This window comes from Lissotriton vulgaris, chromosome 3_1 (genome assembly GCF_964263255.1).
Source record: "Lissotriton vulgaris chromosome 3_1, aLisVul1.2, whole genome shotgun sequence".
NCBI lineage: Eukaryota > Metazoa > Chordata > Amphibia > Caudata > Salamandridae > Lissotriton > Lissotriton vulgaris.
The window spans coordinates 376,493,880-376,514,359 of NC_141689.1; the positions used below are offsets into that span (position 1 = coordinate 376,493,880).

At 41.5% G+C, this 20,480-nt stretch overlaps 1 protein-coding gene across 1 annotated transcript in view; it reads right to left on the reverse strand.

Moving 5' to 3' along the window:
- Positions 1–439: 439 nt before the first annotated feature.
- C3_1H5orf34 (chromosome 3_1 C5orf34 homolog) overlaps positions 440–20,480 on the reverse strand; it is a 377,197-nt gene continuing 357,156 nt past the window's right edge. The window contains exons 11-13 of the mRNA XM_086962940.1: positions 10,537–10,623; positions 6,803–6,843; positions 440–1,065 (exon numbers count right to left, since the gene is read on the reverse strand). Coding sequence (XP_086819066.1) covers positions 872–1,065; positions 6,803–6,843; positions 10,537–10,623 — 322 coding nt within the window. The 3' untranslated portion in view covers positions 440–871. The remainder of the gene's footprint in view (positions 1,066–6,802; positions 6,844–10,536; positions 10,624–20,480) is intronic.

A 20,480-nucleotide genomic window follows, 5' to 3' on the forward strand; every position in this document is an offset into this window, starting at 1 on the left:
CTCTATGCGTGCACGTCCTTACTTTGAAAGCAAATACAAAACCTAACAACAACATGTTATCCTGTCAGCAAAGTAAAACAAATGAACACATCAGGGCAATTAGTGAATAGAGATAAGTCTTTAAGAGAGGCCAATGCATCCAAACTGCACGGACGTCCAAAGCGAAATGGGCAGAAATCACTATGCAAAAAGTAATTGTGCCAGCAACATAAATATATGAAAGAACACACTGGCTTTCACATGTTATGGTGCAGCTGCAATTGATAGCGCCACCTGATATGATTGTGTCCCCTTTCGGTTTGATGGAAGAATAACAGGACACTGCAACCATCCACAAAATGTCAGTTTCTTGATGGACAGGCCATGGCGACATGTGGTCCTAAACACAACTGAAGCTGTCTGTGGCCAGACGTAATACCTTTCAATAAGCAACACTTTTCAGTTACAGCAACTTATTTATCTTAGTTGTGCAATTTAAGCCACAATTATAGCGGCTGCAACATCATCGTGTAAATAATGTATTACATAATGGAACACGAAGACAAAATCACATCTAGTGCAAAATGCATAATTTTCTCAAATACGTAGAGATTGCGACATGGTTTTAGCAGAGTAATTTGAGGCTGTATTGTGCTTTCTAACTGGTGGAAGAGGAGATAAAATCTATTGCATACTTTCGATGTTTTATCCAAATTAATCTGTAGAATAATTTCACTAAGCAAAGGAGGATCTGTGAAAAATCTCATCTTGTCTATGTACTAAATTTGAATGCTTTATGAAAACAGGCGTTTCTTTGAACACAACCAATATTCCATAAACACCAACAGAATCTGTGTTTATACATTTCACGGATTGATCGTCTGCTGTGTGTTCATTTCCTAGTTGAGGAGGAAAGGAAGAAGTCAATGTCTTGTATGGCTTTTGATGTTTTTTCCAAAACCGACGAGATCTCTCCCAGGTCAGGTAAACATGCATCATCCTGGAAGTTGCTTTCGTCAGTGCCACTGTGCTCCACTGCTTTTGGCTGAGACGCAGTACTGGGAAGATTGCTGTTTTCTAGCAAAACTAAAGTTTAAAGCAGTATGTTAAGGGATCAATACAACATAAAACGAAGAATGAAAGAACATTTTCAAACCACCAATATATTTAAGTGTTCTAATAACCTTATTACTGTCACACCACCGGATTACACGAACATTCTGGATCTCTGGGGATGAAGAAGGGAATCAAAACTCTGGACTAGACGGATTTCTCTAGCAGAAAAACATTATGACATTTTTAACTGGCCAAAGATACGAAAAGAATGTCTAAGCTTAATACAGTCAAAAATAATTTAGTCTCACTAAGTGGAAAAATCACAAGGGTAGCAAAGATCTTTATAATAAGTGGGGGAGAGTTAATTCCCTATTAAAACTGATTTATTTTCCCATTATAGGCACATAATGACATTGTATTCACTTGTAGTAAGAGAGTTACTTAATTACCCTATGTACATTATCTATGTAAAAATGTATTCCAAGTGAGTAGTGACATCAAGTAGACTCCTTGTAATCATCTCGCCTTGTTGTAGGCTCCCCTTCTCGACCCACTGTGATCTCACCTATTGTAATGAAGGTGCGAGCCCCATAATTCGTATGCGGTCAGTAGACTCATGCTCCCTCATGCGCTTGTCCGTTCAAATCCTGCGGACAGCAGCTCCCACTGACAGAGGCGGTGGAGGGCTTTGCATACCCTGTTTACTACCTTCATGAGTCAACTCCGGGGCTCCCCTTCTGCACTCTTCATTACTTTACCCAGCAGACCTTTCTAGTGGTACTTATTCATGCCTGCCCTGCCTTCCGCTGACTGTCCTGCTGGCAGAGAAGGCCAGCATACAAGAGGAGACAAACATTCCTCCTGCTGTTTGAAGGCAAATATAGCATGCCATGCTATTCCTAAGCCCAATGCTCAGCTCCTCGCCCCCAGAAAATGAGGGGCGGCCTACACAGTCAACAGTTTATTTGCTGAGTGGCAAAACCTCCACAAAAGTAAAAGGTGAGCCATTCTTTGGAAAGCTGCATAGAGCATTAGCCAACAAGCTTCTGCTGTTCCAGGATTCAGAAAACATAATGGACAGAGAAGTTTTCTCTCCAAATGCTTTGCTGCTATATTGCCTCCTTTACAAGGAGAGTAAAGATAAACACATGATATGAAATAAAGTACCCCCTACCCTACATTAAAAAGGTTGTTCCAAGTCACCTCGAAATTCTGTCACCGTAGAAAGGCAATCAGCACTCCTCAGGGTGATAGGACCAAGTATTTACTATGTGCCAATTTTGTTCATTTTGTAAAATGTATTTAGGTGCTTTGTAAAGCTTGTTTGCTTACTCACACATCTACTAAACGAAAATATTTTATTTATTATCAACAAACATTCAGTGAGTTAATTTTATTCAGAGTGCGAGTCCTTTGTTTTTTCAGTTTCTGTAACCGGGATTGGTATAATCTTTCACCTACAATGTCACATATATGCAATATAGGGGGCCAAGACATAACTGTAATCTCCGATGTTTGCTTTACTCACAACGAAATCCCAAGTACATCTAACATGCTCTGTTTTATCAATCTTCTTACCCATTTTCGGAAGGCAACTGCATCTCCTCTGACACAGATAACTAGATAATAACATTCAATTGAAAATGGACAGAGAATGTCACATAAATGTCTGGCTTGGTAGTTTAGTCTGCCCTGTTCCCATGATGCACTGGGCCAGGGACAGACTGATTTGCATATAGCCAGGTTCTGAGCTGGGATGGGGCAGTGAGATAAATAACGGTGATGGATCAAGCCCTGATCTTTGGACTGGGTAAGAGTGGTCTGTTTAACTCAGACACTCTGTTCATCACCACCCCCTTTTTGTAAATCGTTTCTGGCCACTATAGGTGTGGCAGGGTATACTCAGACATGAGTCCCTTTCTCACTGCTCCATCAGGATTCAAGCAAGCCGGGCCGAAGAAGGCTGAAATGCCAGAAACCGGTCCCCGGTAGCTTGTCTCCTTTCTGGTGAAGAATTGGCTTGGTAGTTTAGTCTGCCCTGTTCCCATGATGCACTGGGCCAGGGACAGACTGATTTGCATATAGCCAGGTTCTGAGCTGGGATGGGGCAGTGAGATAAATAACGGTGATGGATCAAGCCCTGATCTTTGGACTGGGTAAGAGTGGTCTGTTTAACTCAGACACTCTGTTCATCACCACCCCCTTTTTGTAAATCGTTTTTGGCCACTATAGGTGTGGCAGGGTATACTCAGACATGAGTCCCTTTCTCACTGCTCCATCTGGATTCAAGCAAGCCGGGCCGAAGAAGGCTGAAATGCCAGAAACCGGTCCCCGGTAGCTTGTCTCCTTTCTGGTGAAGAATTGGCTTGGTAGTTTAGTCTGCCCTGTTCCCATGATGCACTGGGCCAGGGACAGACTGATTTGCATATAGCCAGGTTCTGAGCTGGGATGGGGCAGTGAGATAAATAACGGTGATGGATCAAGCCCTGATCTTTGGACTGGGTAAGAGTGGTCTGTTTAACTCAGACACTCTGTTCATCACCACCCCCTTTTTGTAAATCGTTTTTGGCCACTATAGGTGTGGCAGGGTATACTCAGACATGAGTCCCTTTCTCACTGCTCCATCAGGATTCAAGCAAGCCGGGCCGAAGAAGGCTGAAATGCCAGAAACCGGTCCCCGGTAGCTTGTCTCCTTTCTGGTGAAGAATTGGCTTGGTAGTTTAGTCTGCCCTGTTCCCATGATGCACTGGGCCAGGGACAGACTGATTTGCATATAGCCAGGTTCTGAGCTGGGATGGGGCAGTGAGATAAATAACGGTGATGGATCAAGCCCTGATCTTTGGACTGGGTAAGAGTGGTCTGTTTAACTCAGACACTCTGTTCATCACCACCCCCTTTTTGTAAAACATAAATGTCTGAAGCAGCCATGTAAATGAAGTCTCTCAAAATATTAATAATAGTCAAATGTATTACAATATATTTCACAGAGTATCGTAATTAGTTTTATATTCAAAACACAATATTTAAAATACTAGATATATTTTTCAGTGCATTAATTGGGTGACATTAGACAACATGCCGATCTGTTATATGTAACCCAGATGTGAGAAATACAAAAGTCTCCTAAAATTCCACAATACATGAAGTATTCCAAAAGTCAGACATTATTGACAAGCAAAAGAGGTTATTTCGAATCAGGTCTGAAACAACAACAAACACGTGTTTTGTCTGCTAGACTTCCTCAGGGCTGTAGAAACACAAAAAACAATGCCAGCAAACAGCCACCGATATTTAAATTTAAAAATGCGTTTAAAAATGGAAAGGGAGAAGAAACGGGGAATGCTCACCTTTATCATCAGCACGCATAGTGGTGCAAAAAGGAAAGAAGTGTTAAAAAGAAAATGCACATTGTGCATGATTTAAGAAAAAATGGATATCCAAGAATAGTTTCAAACAAAGATTGAGACCCCAACAACAATCCATAACACTGGGCATTATCAAGAATTTACAACGATGTAAGAGAAATCAATGCACCAGAAGATTAGTATATATTGAGGGCAACCTACTCTGTGTCCATTCAAAAACTAACATAATGCAAGAAAATTACTATAGTTCACAGGCTGCCAAAAACCTAAGCAACTGATTTGTTTTGAATATCTGTCATAAGGTGAAGACACCGTCCAAAAGCTGGATCGTAAGCGACTGGGATACAGTATGCAAACTAATTAGTAAAGAGATTTTTAATTTGATTAGTGGAACAGTGACAAGGCACACCAGGCAAACAAAGTTGCCTCTAAGCATGCTCTCAAGTAGTGACTTCTAGACACAGTGCGCTGATGTTTCCTGTTCACTATAATAAGTTGACATAATTAAGCACTGCTATTGGCCGATTAATAAGAAGTGGTGCGCTTGGATGACTTTATAGAAAATAGTCGTTTCTTGTGTCGGCTTATCATAGAGAACAGGAAACATCGATACTTAGTGCCTGTAAGTCACTGATTGAGAACGTGCTTGTTTGTGACTTCTTTGGCTGTTGCGCCTTGTCGCTGTTCCACTAATTGGATAAAAACCAAATCTCTTCACAGATTAGTTTGTAAACCGTATTCCGATCGCTTGGGTTACAGCTTCTGGATGGTATCTTTACCTTATGACCGGGATATTCAAAAAGGTGATTTGTTGTCAGTTGCTTAGTTTTTGAGCCTCCATGAACTAAAGTCTTTTCCTTACATTATGTGCGTCTTTCAACGGTCACAGTTGGTTACCCTCAAAATATACTCATCTTTTTAGGCAATGGTTTCTCTTACATGGTTGTAAATTCTTGGTTATGCACAGTGTAATGGCTTGTTGTTGGTGTCTCACGTCTTTGTTATAACTATTCTTGGATATCTGTTTTTTCTGATCTCATGCACAATGTGCATATTCTTTTTAAACCTTCCTTTCTTTTTGCACCATTATAGCCGATGTTGATAAAGGGATGCATTCCCATTTTTTTCTGCCGTTTTCATTTTTAAAGGCATTGTTAAATTTAAAAATTGATGGTTGTTTGCTGGCATTATTAATTAATTTTTCTACTACACTGAGGACGTCTAGCAGATGATATAGGTGTTGGCGGTTTTTCCAAACCAGATTTGAAATAACCCCTTTTGTTTGTCATTAATGTTTGACATTTGTAATAACTTTACATTTACTTTAGGAATTTTATGAGATCTTTGTATTTCTCACATCTGGGTTACATATAACAGACCAGCACATTGTCTAATGCCGCTTGTGTAATGCACTGAAAAATCTCCTGTTGTATTTGCAATATTGTGTTTTGAATGTAAAACTAATTAAGATACTCTGTGAGAAATTATATAGTGTAATAAATCTAAACATTATTGTAAATCTTTTGTGAGACCAAATGTATATGGCTTGCTCCAGACATTCAAGAGGCATTCGATTGGGAATTGCTGTTAACAACTTCTATATTCACACTCTGCACCAGCAGGGGTGTTGTCTGTCGTAGCACCCTCTTTCATCCGAATAAACCTATTTTTTTCCAGATACTGACCACAGTTTGTGGGGGATTGTACGGGTATATTGTTTACATTGCTGTGAATTGTGATAATTGATGGGCAGAGAAAGGATTCTAAGGTTCACTTGTGGTAGTTCATTGAAAGAGTGCATTAATTTTCTTTACTTTTTTAATATCCTAATTATCTTAATGTGAGCTATTTCACCTAGTTTTCAGCTTCGAGAACACTATATCAGCAAGGTAACAAGAAGACACCTCAGAAGGAACAAGCAGACATCACGAGAAACACGACTACCTTTGAAAGCTTCCACATGATTCACCCTCAATGACTTTGAAACTGCGCCCATCCTTCCACAGTCACTCATCAATCTTCTACAATGACATCACCTTTCAAAGATAAATGAGTGATATGTTCTCCTTTAAAAAAGTACCAGCAGCTCCTCTTGTGGGTTCAACATTTACTTTGCTTGCAAGAGTTGCCATCTTATTCTTGCTGAGAACCTGTATTTCAAGCATGAGCTCTTTGTCTTTTTGTTAATTATATTACAGATGATCAGGCAGGGAGTCCTGTGGTGGCTGCAGTGTTAGTATATTAGAATAAATCTCGGGTTGTCACTTATTCCAGTGATCTGAGAGTACTTTCAATGATATGCAATACACATTAAAACATGCATTATAACAAATTAGTTTTAGCTAATATAATTATATTTCAAACTACTTACAACGCATGGATATTGTGAATTGAAAGGATACAATTAAATCTTTGTATTTTTTCAAGTTCAGCAAAAGCATACCTGTTAAGGGAGAAAAAAAATGGATAAATGCTAGAAAGAAGTCAACGTATATAATTTGATTATAAAAATCTTCCAAATTGTGCTAATTAGCTAATGAGGTAGTATCAGTTTTAAAGAAACATTATTTACTTATAATTTTATAATAATGTCTGGTTAGAGAATGACCTGAAATGTACTCTAATAATTAAAGGTTTATAGTGTGGCTTTCAGACAATATAGATATAACCAATATTCCTAACCAAATGCCAGTTCTCACAAAATCGTGGCCTCCTTCAACCTTCACTTATGTGTTCACCATCCTAAACTGTCTAATACACCGCCACTTTCAGTATGGAGAAGGAAGAAGTTTCCATATCCTCCAAGGAAATCTACATCAGCACAAACATCAAAGCCTTTGTTGATTGTACTCATTACCATAAACAAAACTACTCTCTCGCCACATTGCTAAGTACTACACTGTCCAAACAGAGTAGACGGGTTTGATCTACGACAGGCACCTCCCACTCCATTGATGCCCATCCTACCTCCTAGCCCCCCCCCCCTGCCCCTCAAATATTTGCAGCTCTCCTTTTGCATCCTATCTAGCAGCATAAAATAAACATCCCTACACCATTGACAACCGCCACATCAACCACTTTGGACCCGTGTCCAACTAAGTTGTCCTCTGGAAACCACTGCTCAGCAACTGTCAGTTCAGCATTAGGCTGTTGTGTATGAAATCGTTTTTGGTAATATACATGTACCTCCTGAGATTTCATGTTTTGTTTTTGTGTTGAAAAACAGCCTATCAGATACCGAGACACAATCAGTGTAGTTTAAATGGAAAATGATCCGTTTTGAATAATGCCCTACACTAAATGTAATTGTTTTCTATTTTCTTTGATTTTTCAAGTCTAATAGGGATGGCTTGACCACACGGACAAAGGTGTGTCCCCATTTTAGATATAAAAATTCACTTTGGGCAACCCACAGAACTTCCTCAGTCTCGCCTAGGAATTGGGAGGGTTGGTTTCCTCCCATCCCCAGACCTTTCCTATGGACTGTGGTAGGATTTCCGTGCTCTGTGTATCTCCCTATCCCTATCCCTGTGCAGGGCAGCTACCAGCTGCCCGGCGCCCTGTTCGGATTGCAAACAAGAGGGCAGGACAACCAGACCTTCAGGACACAGGTGCAGATGTCAGCTGCCCTGTACAACCATCTCTTGCATATGGCAGACATTATAATGGGGGAAGGCGAACGCCACAAATAATTCACCATCGGCTGGAGAGGATTTCCTCGCTCATGCTTCTTGATACCATTTAAGATGTCATCCATGAGGTCTTGGGCAGTGCATGGTGCTATAGTTTAGACTGTTCTAAAACTGGTGAATTTCAGGGGGTTTATGTTTTGCATTGTAATTAGGTCATTAAACCATGTTTTTTTCGTGGAATGTCTGAGGTTTTTTATAAACAAATGTTAATCTAATATGAGCAAAGTTTACTGTAATGTACCTTTAACAAAGTTTTTTCCAGCAGTTTTTTTTGTTAATGTCATACTGCAACTAGCTCCATCCCCCCAAATTGGGGAACTGCAAGGGCCTCTGTCTCCCTTTTCCCATCCACCAATCTACGCATTGCTTTTGGATCTGTGCAACACACTCTTACTGCCCCCAGATTCTGCCTCACCCAAGCCAGCTGGGCCCAGCCCTTGGTAATCAACAGTGGGTTCTGGGCACAGGAACTGGCCTACAACCAGACCTCATCCCAGTGTACCAGCAGCACACAGCCTCTGTCCATGCGCAGAAGGCTAGGGCATAGCACCTGGTGTGCAGACTCTAACCTGGGATCTTGCTCTCAGAGGCCCATGATGCCAGTATGGCATGGTTTGGAGCCATCTGTATCCTCCTTAGTATTTTCTGGAGCAGCGTCAGGTATTACTGTATTGTGGCCCCAAGAGTGTCACTGCATTCATTAAAAAAGTTTGGCAAACTTCTCTAACCAATCTGAAGTGTTAATCATGTTGAAATGGAGACAATGGGGCCTTCTGAATTTGTTTCAGTCGCTATTTCTTAATATGATAAATAGTCCCTGACCTTTTCCACAACTTTGTGAGATATACTAATCAAAGCTACCAGCCTGAAAGATTAGCCCACACTAAACGGCTAACCAACCAGCAGGACAACAAGCCTTGCTAGCATTCAGACACAGATTTCTTTTTAAATCCACCAATAGGAACTGTGGGTTTGCCCACACAAGAGCACCATATCTAGATTTCAGGTTGAGGCCTTTCAGAGTTTACATTGTGGGTCCTGTGCCACCACTTGGGATAACTACTAAAGAGCAAGGCTGTTGAACCTGAACTTTTATCAGAGGTCTATTGGGCACCATGGAAGTAAGAAGAGCTCTGGCACTGGCAAGGGGAGAGGAAATGAAGAGAAAGGGGCCACCTGGAGATCGCTAGAGGCACAATGTTGGGTTGTCATTGAGAGGGGTCAAGAAAGAGGACCCTGTGAAATCTACGACAGGCCGATCAACTTGCTGCAGGCCGACGGCAGAGCGTGGAAATAAGGCATTGACGGAATGCTGAAAAGTGATAGTCCTTTGATATTCAAGACAGACGGTAAAGACACTGGCTTTATGACTAGGCTATAATGTTTTGAGGCCATATGAGAGACATGATCTACAGGGACACAAGGACATAGAAAAGGTAATCCTAAACCATTTATGGATTACATTTTTTTATCTGATGAATTATCACAGAGGACAGCCCCCACTGTTTCAGGAGTCACTGAGGTCCAGTGGTGCCTGGGGAGACCTGGGAGATGTCCCTGGTTGAGTCTCTGAGAGTGTGAGGGGACCAAGGAGATGTCTAGAGAGGCTCTCTCAGGGGCCACTCTTGAAGGGAAGCATAAGAGTATGCAAGGTCTTTTGAGCGTTCAGCTCAAAAGACCTTGCATACTTTTATGTTGTGACTTTGTAAGGACAGGAAACATCCTTTACATCGCGGAGAGTACACCGCGATGCAGTTGCAACGCAGCCGTTACAACGCAAGTTGTTACATCGACTTGCGCTGGATGGCGCTATAACCTAAGAAATAGTAAGATTCACTATCCAACACCTTCCCTACCGTATGTAGACGGGTGTTGGAATAATAAATCTTACTATTCTTATGTCCAGCGCCCTCCAGTGTAAGTCGTTGTAACAACCTGTGTTGTAAAAACTGCGATGTAACATACAGCAATCATTTTGATCGCATTGTTACACCACATATCCGGAAGGACATCTGCCTCAACGCTCCATCGTCCGATAAACTGATCTGTGGGGCCATGCAGGCCACTTGCTGTGGCAGATCTTTCAACTCTAATTATTTTAAAGAACCAGCTGCATTAGAAATGGAGCAGAGAACACACTTTTAACCCTTTCTTGCAGAGCAGATAAGTGAAAGTCACCTAATTACTGTACACTAATGGGATATTCAATTTAGTGAACTTTATTGTTGCATTACGCTGAGACTACCTACTACCCACTGCAACAGACCAGCTATGGCACCCGGAACACTGTTTTGGCAGACTTCTCTGGGGATTAACGCGGTATGTAGTTAAGCAAAAATGAACATAGCTGTGGTTTGTCGTCTGACTTCCTATGCTATGCTATGCTGAAGATCTATGGCAAGGCATGTTTTAGTAAAGAGGACCTTAAAGAAAACGAAAATTACCAGTTCTCCTCCATTTCTGAGATTGGAATCTTGTTCTTCAAGTTGACATCCAGCCTCTGGCACCAAGCCACCACCGCCTTCACATAGCTGTGGTATTAAAAGACATTAGAGATGTTTTACTTTAGCAACAAGTTTCTGAATGTATCTCAGGGAACATGAAAGTTTACAAAATGTGAAGTAAGTTTCTCGTCCATCTTTTAACAACCTCTTTAAACATTGTTATTTCCATGCTCTGCTGGTGAGTTTGTTAAATTTGCATTTTAAATGTCAATGCTCACTTTATATTAATATACAGTAATTTGATATAATATGATCACATGTATTCCTGGTTTTTAAAGGCTATCAATGCAAAAATTCCCAAAAATGTTACCTAAAATTAGAAATTCCAATTGCATTTCTAGCTTTCTATATTGTGTCTTTACGTAGACCCATCTTTTGTATTGAAATGTTTAGCCACAGAAAAGAAAACACGTTGTTTATATCCTGAAATTGGTATCCGGATCTTTTTAAGTGATCGACGGAGATTGTTAACACATATTAAAACACAATGAATGCGAGGGTATGTGGTTACGTATGGACAGGGAGGGACAAGCTCCATATGTGGTCTGAACCCACTCTGTCCCGAGATATAATACGACATAATAGATCACAATTCCTTTACTGACGCAAAGACGTTCCCTGTGGTACATTACACAGTTGGTGCCCTTCAGAGTTTGAGAGAAGCTGTGAGCTGAATAAGTGCCCATGACCGCCCATTTCTGGAAAGAACATGCCCGCTGCTAGCGGGAGGTGGGAAGACTGCTGACCACACAGCGCACTGAGAACCTGCTGTGATGGTTCTGCGATGAGCCACCAGTGTTGGGACAGCATGGTTGACCCTCAGAGACAACCGGCACACTGCTGCGGGTAAGTCACAAAATGATATTCCGCACCAGGCATTGCAAAGCTGAAAGTGTGAGTGGGCTGACATGAGAAGCGGTGAGATGTCACGCAATCTCGGTCACCGTCCTTCCTCTGCTTATAAATGAGATGAGGACTGAAGTGTGTAGGGATCCAAGATAAGGCTGTATTGTGGACTTTACTCGCCTTCGTGTTCTGGATGTAGTCCTGAAGAGAACACTAAAACACAATCTTCCCCATGAAGAGTGTAAAGAGTCTAGGGAACCCCTCTTTGTGTCTTTGTGACCGCTAGGGGTCTCAGTCTCCTGGACATGCATAATCTGAAAAATAACGGATGGAATATCAGACTGCACCAAATGCACTGGCTACAAACGCACCAGTAACTACCTTAAAACATTACTGAGGCCCTAACCTGTGAGGCTTGGTACAGCCAAGGACTCTTTATCCAAGAGCTATTCTGCGGGTAGTCACAAATTCCACTTTAAGACAACATCAACCATCACCTGCCTAGGTGCTTGAGAAAGGTTGGCTAGGACCAACTACCCAGTAAAACTCATGGGTTTGCTCTTAGAAATTAGTTTCACAGAGGAAAAATAAATCAGAACATTAAAAAGTTGATTAAGACTCAGTATAAGGGTTCCATGCAAAACTAAACAGTTGCAATCAAATAACTAGTGGCCAGGCTAGAAACACTACACCTATATCTATATAAGAATCTCAGAGGACTAGGATAGCCAAAATATTGCCAGTCCAATTTTACACTATCAGGAGACAATTAGGGCAAATGAAAAACCTAAAGAGGAGGCAATTCATACAAACCATACTTTAAAAATGTGCCCAGACCCACCCAAGAAAAGAATTTAAGGCAGCCACATACTTTATACACAAGGAAAATGTTGGTTTAGATAGGACCACATTTTCTGTCTCGAGGTAAAATTGAATGATCACAGGCAAGATAAACTGCAAGGGACCTTACCCATTGCTCTTCAGTAGACAGATGCTATCTGACCAAGATGGCGACATCATCAGTAGTAAATAGAAACAGAATAATGTATACTTGAGGCACTCATCCCACATAACAGACAGAGTGAGCAAACCCACAACAGTACAGCCAAATCCCACTCCCTCTTCTAGTGATACGTTCTTATTTTCATTTCAGTTTGGCCTGAGATTCCAAGATTGGTCATGCCAGTAAGAGTTGAGAGTAAGATTGCTTTGACTGCATGTGGTTCATTATTCTAGTTGTAGGAGATGGGGTGTCCCCTTAAATGCCTGTTTTTTAAATTTTTTAAAAAGGGGAATTCTGGAGTCTGATGGGTTGGTGGTTTTTGGGTGCACAAAACGATCCCTGTGAATGAATTAAACAGCAAAAACAGTCTCAAAAATATCTATTGCAACATATTTACTAAACATGCATATCATCCACATTAAACATTTACTTAGTATTCCTAAATCCAGCAAATCTCATATCTCACCTATTGAAGGGCCAGGTTAATCTACTATTCAAATTGACGTTCCAGCAAATTTGGAAGGTGGATTTGGGCAGGCAGGCAGTCGGGAAAATATGTTTTAGGGGCATGATCCTGATATCAACAATAACAGGGATCTTTGAGAGTGGAACAATGCAGATTTCCTTTAGGGGCCCATGAATCCCCATGCACCAGTCGGCCAAGACATATTGTTCACTGTTTCCCACCTTTTACCAAGTGACATAGCACAATCATGTTACGGCTCTCCAGGCCTGAAAACACACCATAGCTGACCCCATACACAATAGTTGTACCACCCATACACTCTACTGCTTAAATCAGTCTTTCTGGCCGTTCTCCATCTCAGGTATACACAAATAAGGACTTTTTTTTTTGTAAATCTTTATTGTCAGGAGTGCAAAAGTTATATTCACAGTAGTACATGTGGCTCGCATTTGTATATCAGCAGTATGTGTAAGCAGGAAAAATGAATATAACAGATCATGCTTCCGTAAGTATCATTCGCTACCCTGTTCTCTGCGCGTAGCAGTCAGGAGTGACCAATATACACAAAATTTGTGGCATATCTTCGCTTCATATATATATGACTTTCCCTGACAGCACACTCCTGGTACATTTATCTGTTGCTAACAAAATTAACTTTTATAAACAGCAAAAACCTTAAAACCCAACTAAGGTCATCACTTGGTAATTGAGCGTTTCAATCCACAGTCAATCCTCGGCCATTATACATGTTCAACACTATGTCCGAGGTAATGTATCAATCCCGCACCCTCCCGGCATCCGCCCGCACCTTGCACGGAGACCTGTGTCGTCTAGTCCTCATCCTCCTCTGAGTCCGATTCTTCGCCCTCCGGCAGGGGTGCACATGGTTCTCCCCTGTATTTGTTCCACGGCACCCACACCTTATTCCATTTGCGGGGGCACGCCCGCATCACATAAACTGCCCTCTCTTTTACCATTAGGTGACAAATAAGGACTTTTAATAACCAGGCTGTCACCTGTTTGTACCTCTTTAGGCCAAGGAAGGCTTGTGCCAGAATCCCCAACAATGAAACAACATTCACAACCAGACCACACATTTACTCATACCACAGAGCAAACATCAATGAACACCATTCTTACCAGAACAAAAATCCCTCCGCCCACACAAATACACTAATTCATGCTAATAAAAATGCATCTCTGCGATTGTCCATACTCCCAGAACAGCGGATATCATCACACAATGCAACCTAGATGCACTCATCATCACACAAAGATGGCTTGGTACCTCTTCCATACACATCTTTGGAATTCTCAATCCCAACATCCAACAAATTGACCGCACCCACAAGTCAGGAGAAGGATTCATCGTCATTCACAAATCATTATTGCCTTGCATTTGTAGTATCTTGATGAAGCCCACATCATTGGAGTTCTTCACTTTCCACGTCACAGTATTACCTACAGATCCCCTAGACCCAAAAAGAACTTTACAGAGAAAATCATACACCTCATCACTTCTACCTTCATTCAATTTACTCAATACACAGTCCTTGGAGACAAACTTCTAAGTGATTCTAGCTCAAAGGCAATGTAAAAGTCGCTGTTCACTCTTCTGCACTATAGACATCAAGCAGTGCTTCACCAAACACTTTCACTCTTAAGAGAACACCCTCTTTTTCATTCTGACTACTTCACATTTTTTTAATACAAGACTCCAATTCAGCTGAACTAGACTGACCCAGTCACCATCCCAATCTACAACCACCTTTCAACACCAATGCATCACAGAAAACTGATAAGAATGAAACATTTGTTCCACTTCTAAAAGACCTAGCCACGGACACCCTTGAAAAAGAACTTGTCAACCTCTCCAACTGCATCCTGCCCACACCAGATGTCAACATGCTGCTCAAGGCATACAACACGACCCTGAAAACCTATGAAGAACGCAGAATATCCATCATTCCATGATCATGCAAACCTCAAAGCACTGTTTGCATGTAGATCACTACAATAAAGGCCCTTTTTAAAAGACTACCATCAACAAAGCAGCCAACAGAAAAACAGCACACTTCAAGGCTGCCATTAAATGTGCTAACCAGTTTCTAGACTCTCCCACCACTAAGTCAATTGACAAATGGATCAACATCAACAATTTCTTCTTAGAGAAGATGAAAAGGATTGGATCCCGCAAGACAACTTTAAAATGAAATCCAGCTTACCGCCAATCCCACTTTCACCTCCACTTCCGGGCTGAGATCACTAACATCCTCAATTCTTTCAAGGCCACCTCCTATAAAAACAGCATTCTACTACCAAACATAGTAAATTATATTCACAGCAATGCCCTCCAACACCTCCTCAGCATAACAATGCCTCCCTTATCCATGGAAGCCTTGTAGAAGACCTGAAAACGAATAGTTCCTGACCCTACTGAAAAAAGCTACACTGGACCCGGATAACACCAACTCTGGGAACATCATCCACCCACCTTTCATCAGAAAGATCATCATGAAAGCAGCCTCCACTAAACTATAGGCTTAAATTAAAAATAATAACATTCCTAAAGAATGACAATCCAGCCTCAGAGTATGCGGTAGCACAGAGACGGACCCCTTTAATAGAAGATGAGGTCATTTTAATCACTGAAAAGCACAAAGCCTTTCTCCAGGCATTGTTAGGCATCTTGACAACTTTCAAGCCAATTTACTGCCAAGTCCAGTTCCTTACCTGGAAACATGTATGACTTTTTCTAAAAAAGCCCATCAATGGTTCTCCTCTTCCCTCACCAACCAAAACCAGATGAAAACTTTGAGATTTACTACAGGGAACCGCCCTCTCCCCCATAATCTTCAAACTCTGCAGGGACCCACAGGCCCATTCTCACGGACAGAAACCTAAAACTCCCTATATAGGACAATGATATTCAACTTTACCTCACAATCTCTAACTTAAGGCATTCATGACTCAAAACGCCTCAAAGAAATCCAGAATCAGATATCAAGCACCTGCCTAAAACTAAACGAAATAAAGGCAAAATTCCTCCTAATCACCAACAGCACCAAGCATTCTCAGACTGATGTTCGGCTATATCAGCCAAAAACCTAGATAGCTTCACACTACAGCTAACTGCCACTGCAAATCATGTGGATACATCCTGGATATATATAGACCGTTCTTTCAAAGAAAACATCCTCAAGAAAAAAGACAGCCTGGTAGAAGTTTTTGCTCCTGAAAAAGTGACACCTTTCCTACCTGAATCTTACTTTTGGACAACAGTACAAATCCTGGCCCTCTCCCACCTGAATGGATGCAAGGCTCTCCTCAATGGCCTCCCCATATTACCTTAGCATTACAGAAAAGCATCCCATACAATACTAAACATCTTATGAAAGGCTTGATGACGTATGACCAAATTATCGCGCCCTAGAAGGAACCACACTGACTTCCTCTTCAAACCCACATCACCTTCAAAACCAGCTACATTAGCTAGAAACCCATCAGATACAGAACACCAACATATCCCGTGGAAAAAAATCTACCTGAGGCTGGCAGCACCAACATAGGAGTAAAGACATCACCAAATTGGAATTAATCACTCCACAACGGAAAAATATAGGAAGGCCTTCTCCACATATACTACCAAGAGCTCGAACGACAGTAGAATGGCTACAGCCCTCTTACAATTCAGTAAAACTGAAGACCCTAGTATTGAAAGAACAGTGTCCCTGTAAATGAGTCTGCCTAACTGCCTCTTGTAAATGATCCTGAATAGTTCCATAGGACACACATCTTCTGTTCAGCACTCGGTTTCTGCCCAGCTAGGTTAGCACTATACAGATACAAACATACTAAGTAAGCATGGACTGAACGATAAACCTCTGATCGTCTGCGTCTCCCAAATACAGTGCTCCACCGGTGTCTGCATCTATTTCAGTGTCCAGATCCTCTTATCAGCATTTCCATATCAGTATACCATCCCAGTCTTTCCACATGTACTTCACCTATGTCAGTGTGTGACTTTACCACTGTCCCTGTGCCTGTTTTCCCTTGTCTCACTGTCATCATTCAAGAGTTATTGTTCCTATGTCAAATTCTTTGTCCAACTGGCAATGTCAGTATCTGCATGACAGTTTGTGTTCAAGTGTCAGTGCCTCAGGTTAAATGTCAGTGTCCCAGTTGAGTGTCCGGTGTTGGTTTCTTAGTCTGGATGTCAACACAGCAGTGTCTCCGTGTTAATCTCCCACGGCCCAAGACTCAGTCTGATGATGTCAGTGCTCTGTTGTCAATGTCCCTCTGTTGACGTCTACAGGGTAAGACGTGGAAATGGTTGTAATGTCCAAGAACAAAAAGATGGAACTGAGGATCTAAGATTGCTCGATCTATTGAGAAAATGCCTGCCAGAGTTATCAGAATGGCTATTCCATTCACACTGCCACAAAGCATACCCACTGACTAATACCATTTTGATGAGCCACATCCTTTGATTATTTAGTCCCTTTCGGACCATGCCTCAGTCATGGTAAACTCAAGCTAAGAAGTCTTGGTTGTGCACATTGGAAAACTATTATCAATAGACCAAATAGATACATCTGAAATTAATATACTTACAGAAACATATATAACATATAACACAAAGAGTAACAACGCAACATAAGAGGCTTTAAAAGCATTTATTTGGTGTCACTTCAGTGAAGCAGTGCCAACCTCTAAAACAAGCATTTGCAATGCAATTGATCTCGCATTTACCAGTGGTTGAGCTATTGGCATTGTAAATGACCATGCCTTTTATTTATGTGTTTTGAAAGCCTGCAAGCGGTGCGTAAAAACGCATTTTGTACTTATAGTACTTGCTTACGAGAAGCAAGGCTTGCAGTTACTGCCACCCTTGTTTGTCGTAAGCAATGACTATAAGTACAAAGTATGTTTTTAAAATACATAATGCGAGACCTATTGAATTGCAAATACTTGTCTAACGTGATAGTTACTGGAAGGTATGTCAAAATGATTAGCAATGGGCTAGGAATTTGAAAACAGGACATTTTTGGCAATATTGGTTGCAAGAACATTAGTAAAGGAATGACAAACATTTAATTGTCAAAACTTGGAAGCTCATAGTCAGGTTTGCCCTCAAAAGAAACTGTTTAGTTTTCTGCACAAGTTCGGTGCAGCGTAAATTATCCTGCATTGTTACACGATTTGGAGACCTTATGATTATGATGCTACAAAAACAAAAAAGCTAAGAGGCGTTAGTAAAAATGCAAGTGAAACCACCAAATGCCCATTAAACATACAGTGAATAATACCTTGCAAGTAACGCATCATTGGAAAGTTCGTTTTTGTTTAAATACATACCTAAATACTCCCTGCTAAATTTATTTAGTTTTCCTTGTTGATAAGACGTCCCTGTGTGTTGCGACCAGAAGGAACTTTACGTCATTTCGTTCTGGTAACTCACTGCAGGACCTATTTGCTAACATAAAATAATGCGAATAACGCTGCTCTTGTCAATGGTTTGTAAACCGGAAGCTTAGGGCAGGGAAAGTGCTGTCCTTATGAAGGGACTGCTCTGGCCACAATCTGTGCAATTGAAAATGTAGCCTTTTCCTTTTGTTGATTTGCACCAGCGGTGGGTTTTGTTCTCATAAGGGTTTTAGCGGACAAATTGTATGCATTTTTTTATGTCGCACCACTGTTTTGCCAGATAAATGCCAATCCCGCCGTACTCTATCAGATTCATCAACAAAATATAAATCATACCATTTGACGTAACTGGCAAGTGGCCCGAAGTTATGCAACAGCTTTAGCTGGCCCTGGAATTCGATTCTCAAGCTTGTATGCTGGCTGTGTACACTTCAACAGACACAACGACCAATGTCTACGGTACTCACCCTCTCTGACCCCCGAACTCTTATCTAAGCTTATAGAATGGCTGTTGCACCGAAGTGACAGCAGGAAGGCCGTAGACGCTCTAGCCGAAAGGAGAGAGGAGCACACGAAGAGTTCTTCAAGGGTGTGTCTAAATACACATAGACAAAGGACATACAAATAAGAACCATGGCACGGTTCAAGCAGCAAAGGGAAGGGGTTGGTGGGACGTACAAGCCTAACCTGGCAATCAAATAAAGAAGCCCGGGAAACAGATGAGAATGGGAAACTATAAAAGCCCATTGGAAATAATTTTTTTTAAAACGCATTTAAATATTTGTTTTATATTCCTGCCGTTATATTTGTACATCTCATTGACCGAGCAGTGAGTGCAGCGCGCAGCTGCAGGCATGTCATAGGAGCAAGAAAAACAAGCATTTGCAATGCAATAGGTATCGCAGTTGTTAGAGTTTGAGCCATTGGCACTGTAAATGGCAATGCCTTTTATTTATGTGTTGGTGTTTAAAACGTAAATAAAAGGCATTGTCATTTACAATGCCAATAGCTTAAACTCACGCAAATGCGAAACCTATAGCATTGCAAATGCTTGTTGTTTTTTGCAGTACATCCGGTTGTTGTGCAGTGCACCATGAGCTAGGCTTTGGTTTAATGGCAGGACTCACAAACTATCACCATCGCTAGAGGCACCCGTCAGGGCTGTCCCCTAGCCCTACTTATTTTTGCATGGCAGAAAGAGCGACTTGCATGTTTCCTTCAGAACTTTCATTCATAACATGGGATACTATAAGGGGACGGCCGCTTATAGTCTTCCTATATGTAGTTGACCTGGAACTGTATATTTAGAGGCCCAGGGAAAACCTCACCCTGGTCAATATGGAGGGTCTTCAGTTCAACGGTCACTAAGAGCTCCATATTAACGGAAAAAAGTCAGAGATTTCTCCCTAGATGGATCGAACGACTCCTGCATCCTTGAATACCCCTTGGCATGGAGTACTAATGGGCTGAGATACTGGGTGTGCGCATTACCTGTGACCTCCAGGAACTACTTGGCTGAAAATTTGTTTTGGTACTAGAAGTACTCAAAACACGGGATGAACATTGAATATGACTGCCATTGCCCCTACTAGGCCGTATTTAGATTATTAAGATGGTTGTGTTCCTGAAAGCTTTCTTTCACTTTACCAATGTCCAGGCCAGAATTCGGGCGGCCTTTGGGGAGCTAAATAGCCGTGTCCCCAATAGGGTGTGTTGACCCAGCCTATGAAAGCAGGCAGTCTGGCAGTACCGGGCTTGCAGGCCTATTATGTTGTGGTATAGGCGCACTTTATTAAATATTGACTCTCGAGTACTTAATTGACGATGCATGCTCAAATCGAGCCTACCATCAAGTGTCCCAAACCGCCATTGAGTGCACTTTGCAAGAAACCCTATGTACAAAAGAACTATGTTGACACGGTTGGAATGGCATGTGTGGCCTGGTGAGAACCAACTAATTTCATATTCTCCACTTCTTTTAGCTGGGTACAATCCCTTGCTTCCTCCCCCCTTTAGAAAGACTAACACTATGCACTTTAATGCAGGCAGATATTGACACTCCGGGTGACTTTTTCCCTAGGGGGGAATTCAATATTCTGGCCGGTTTTTTAGGCCATGTAGGACCATGTCCCATGCTTACTT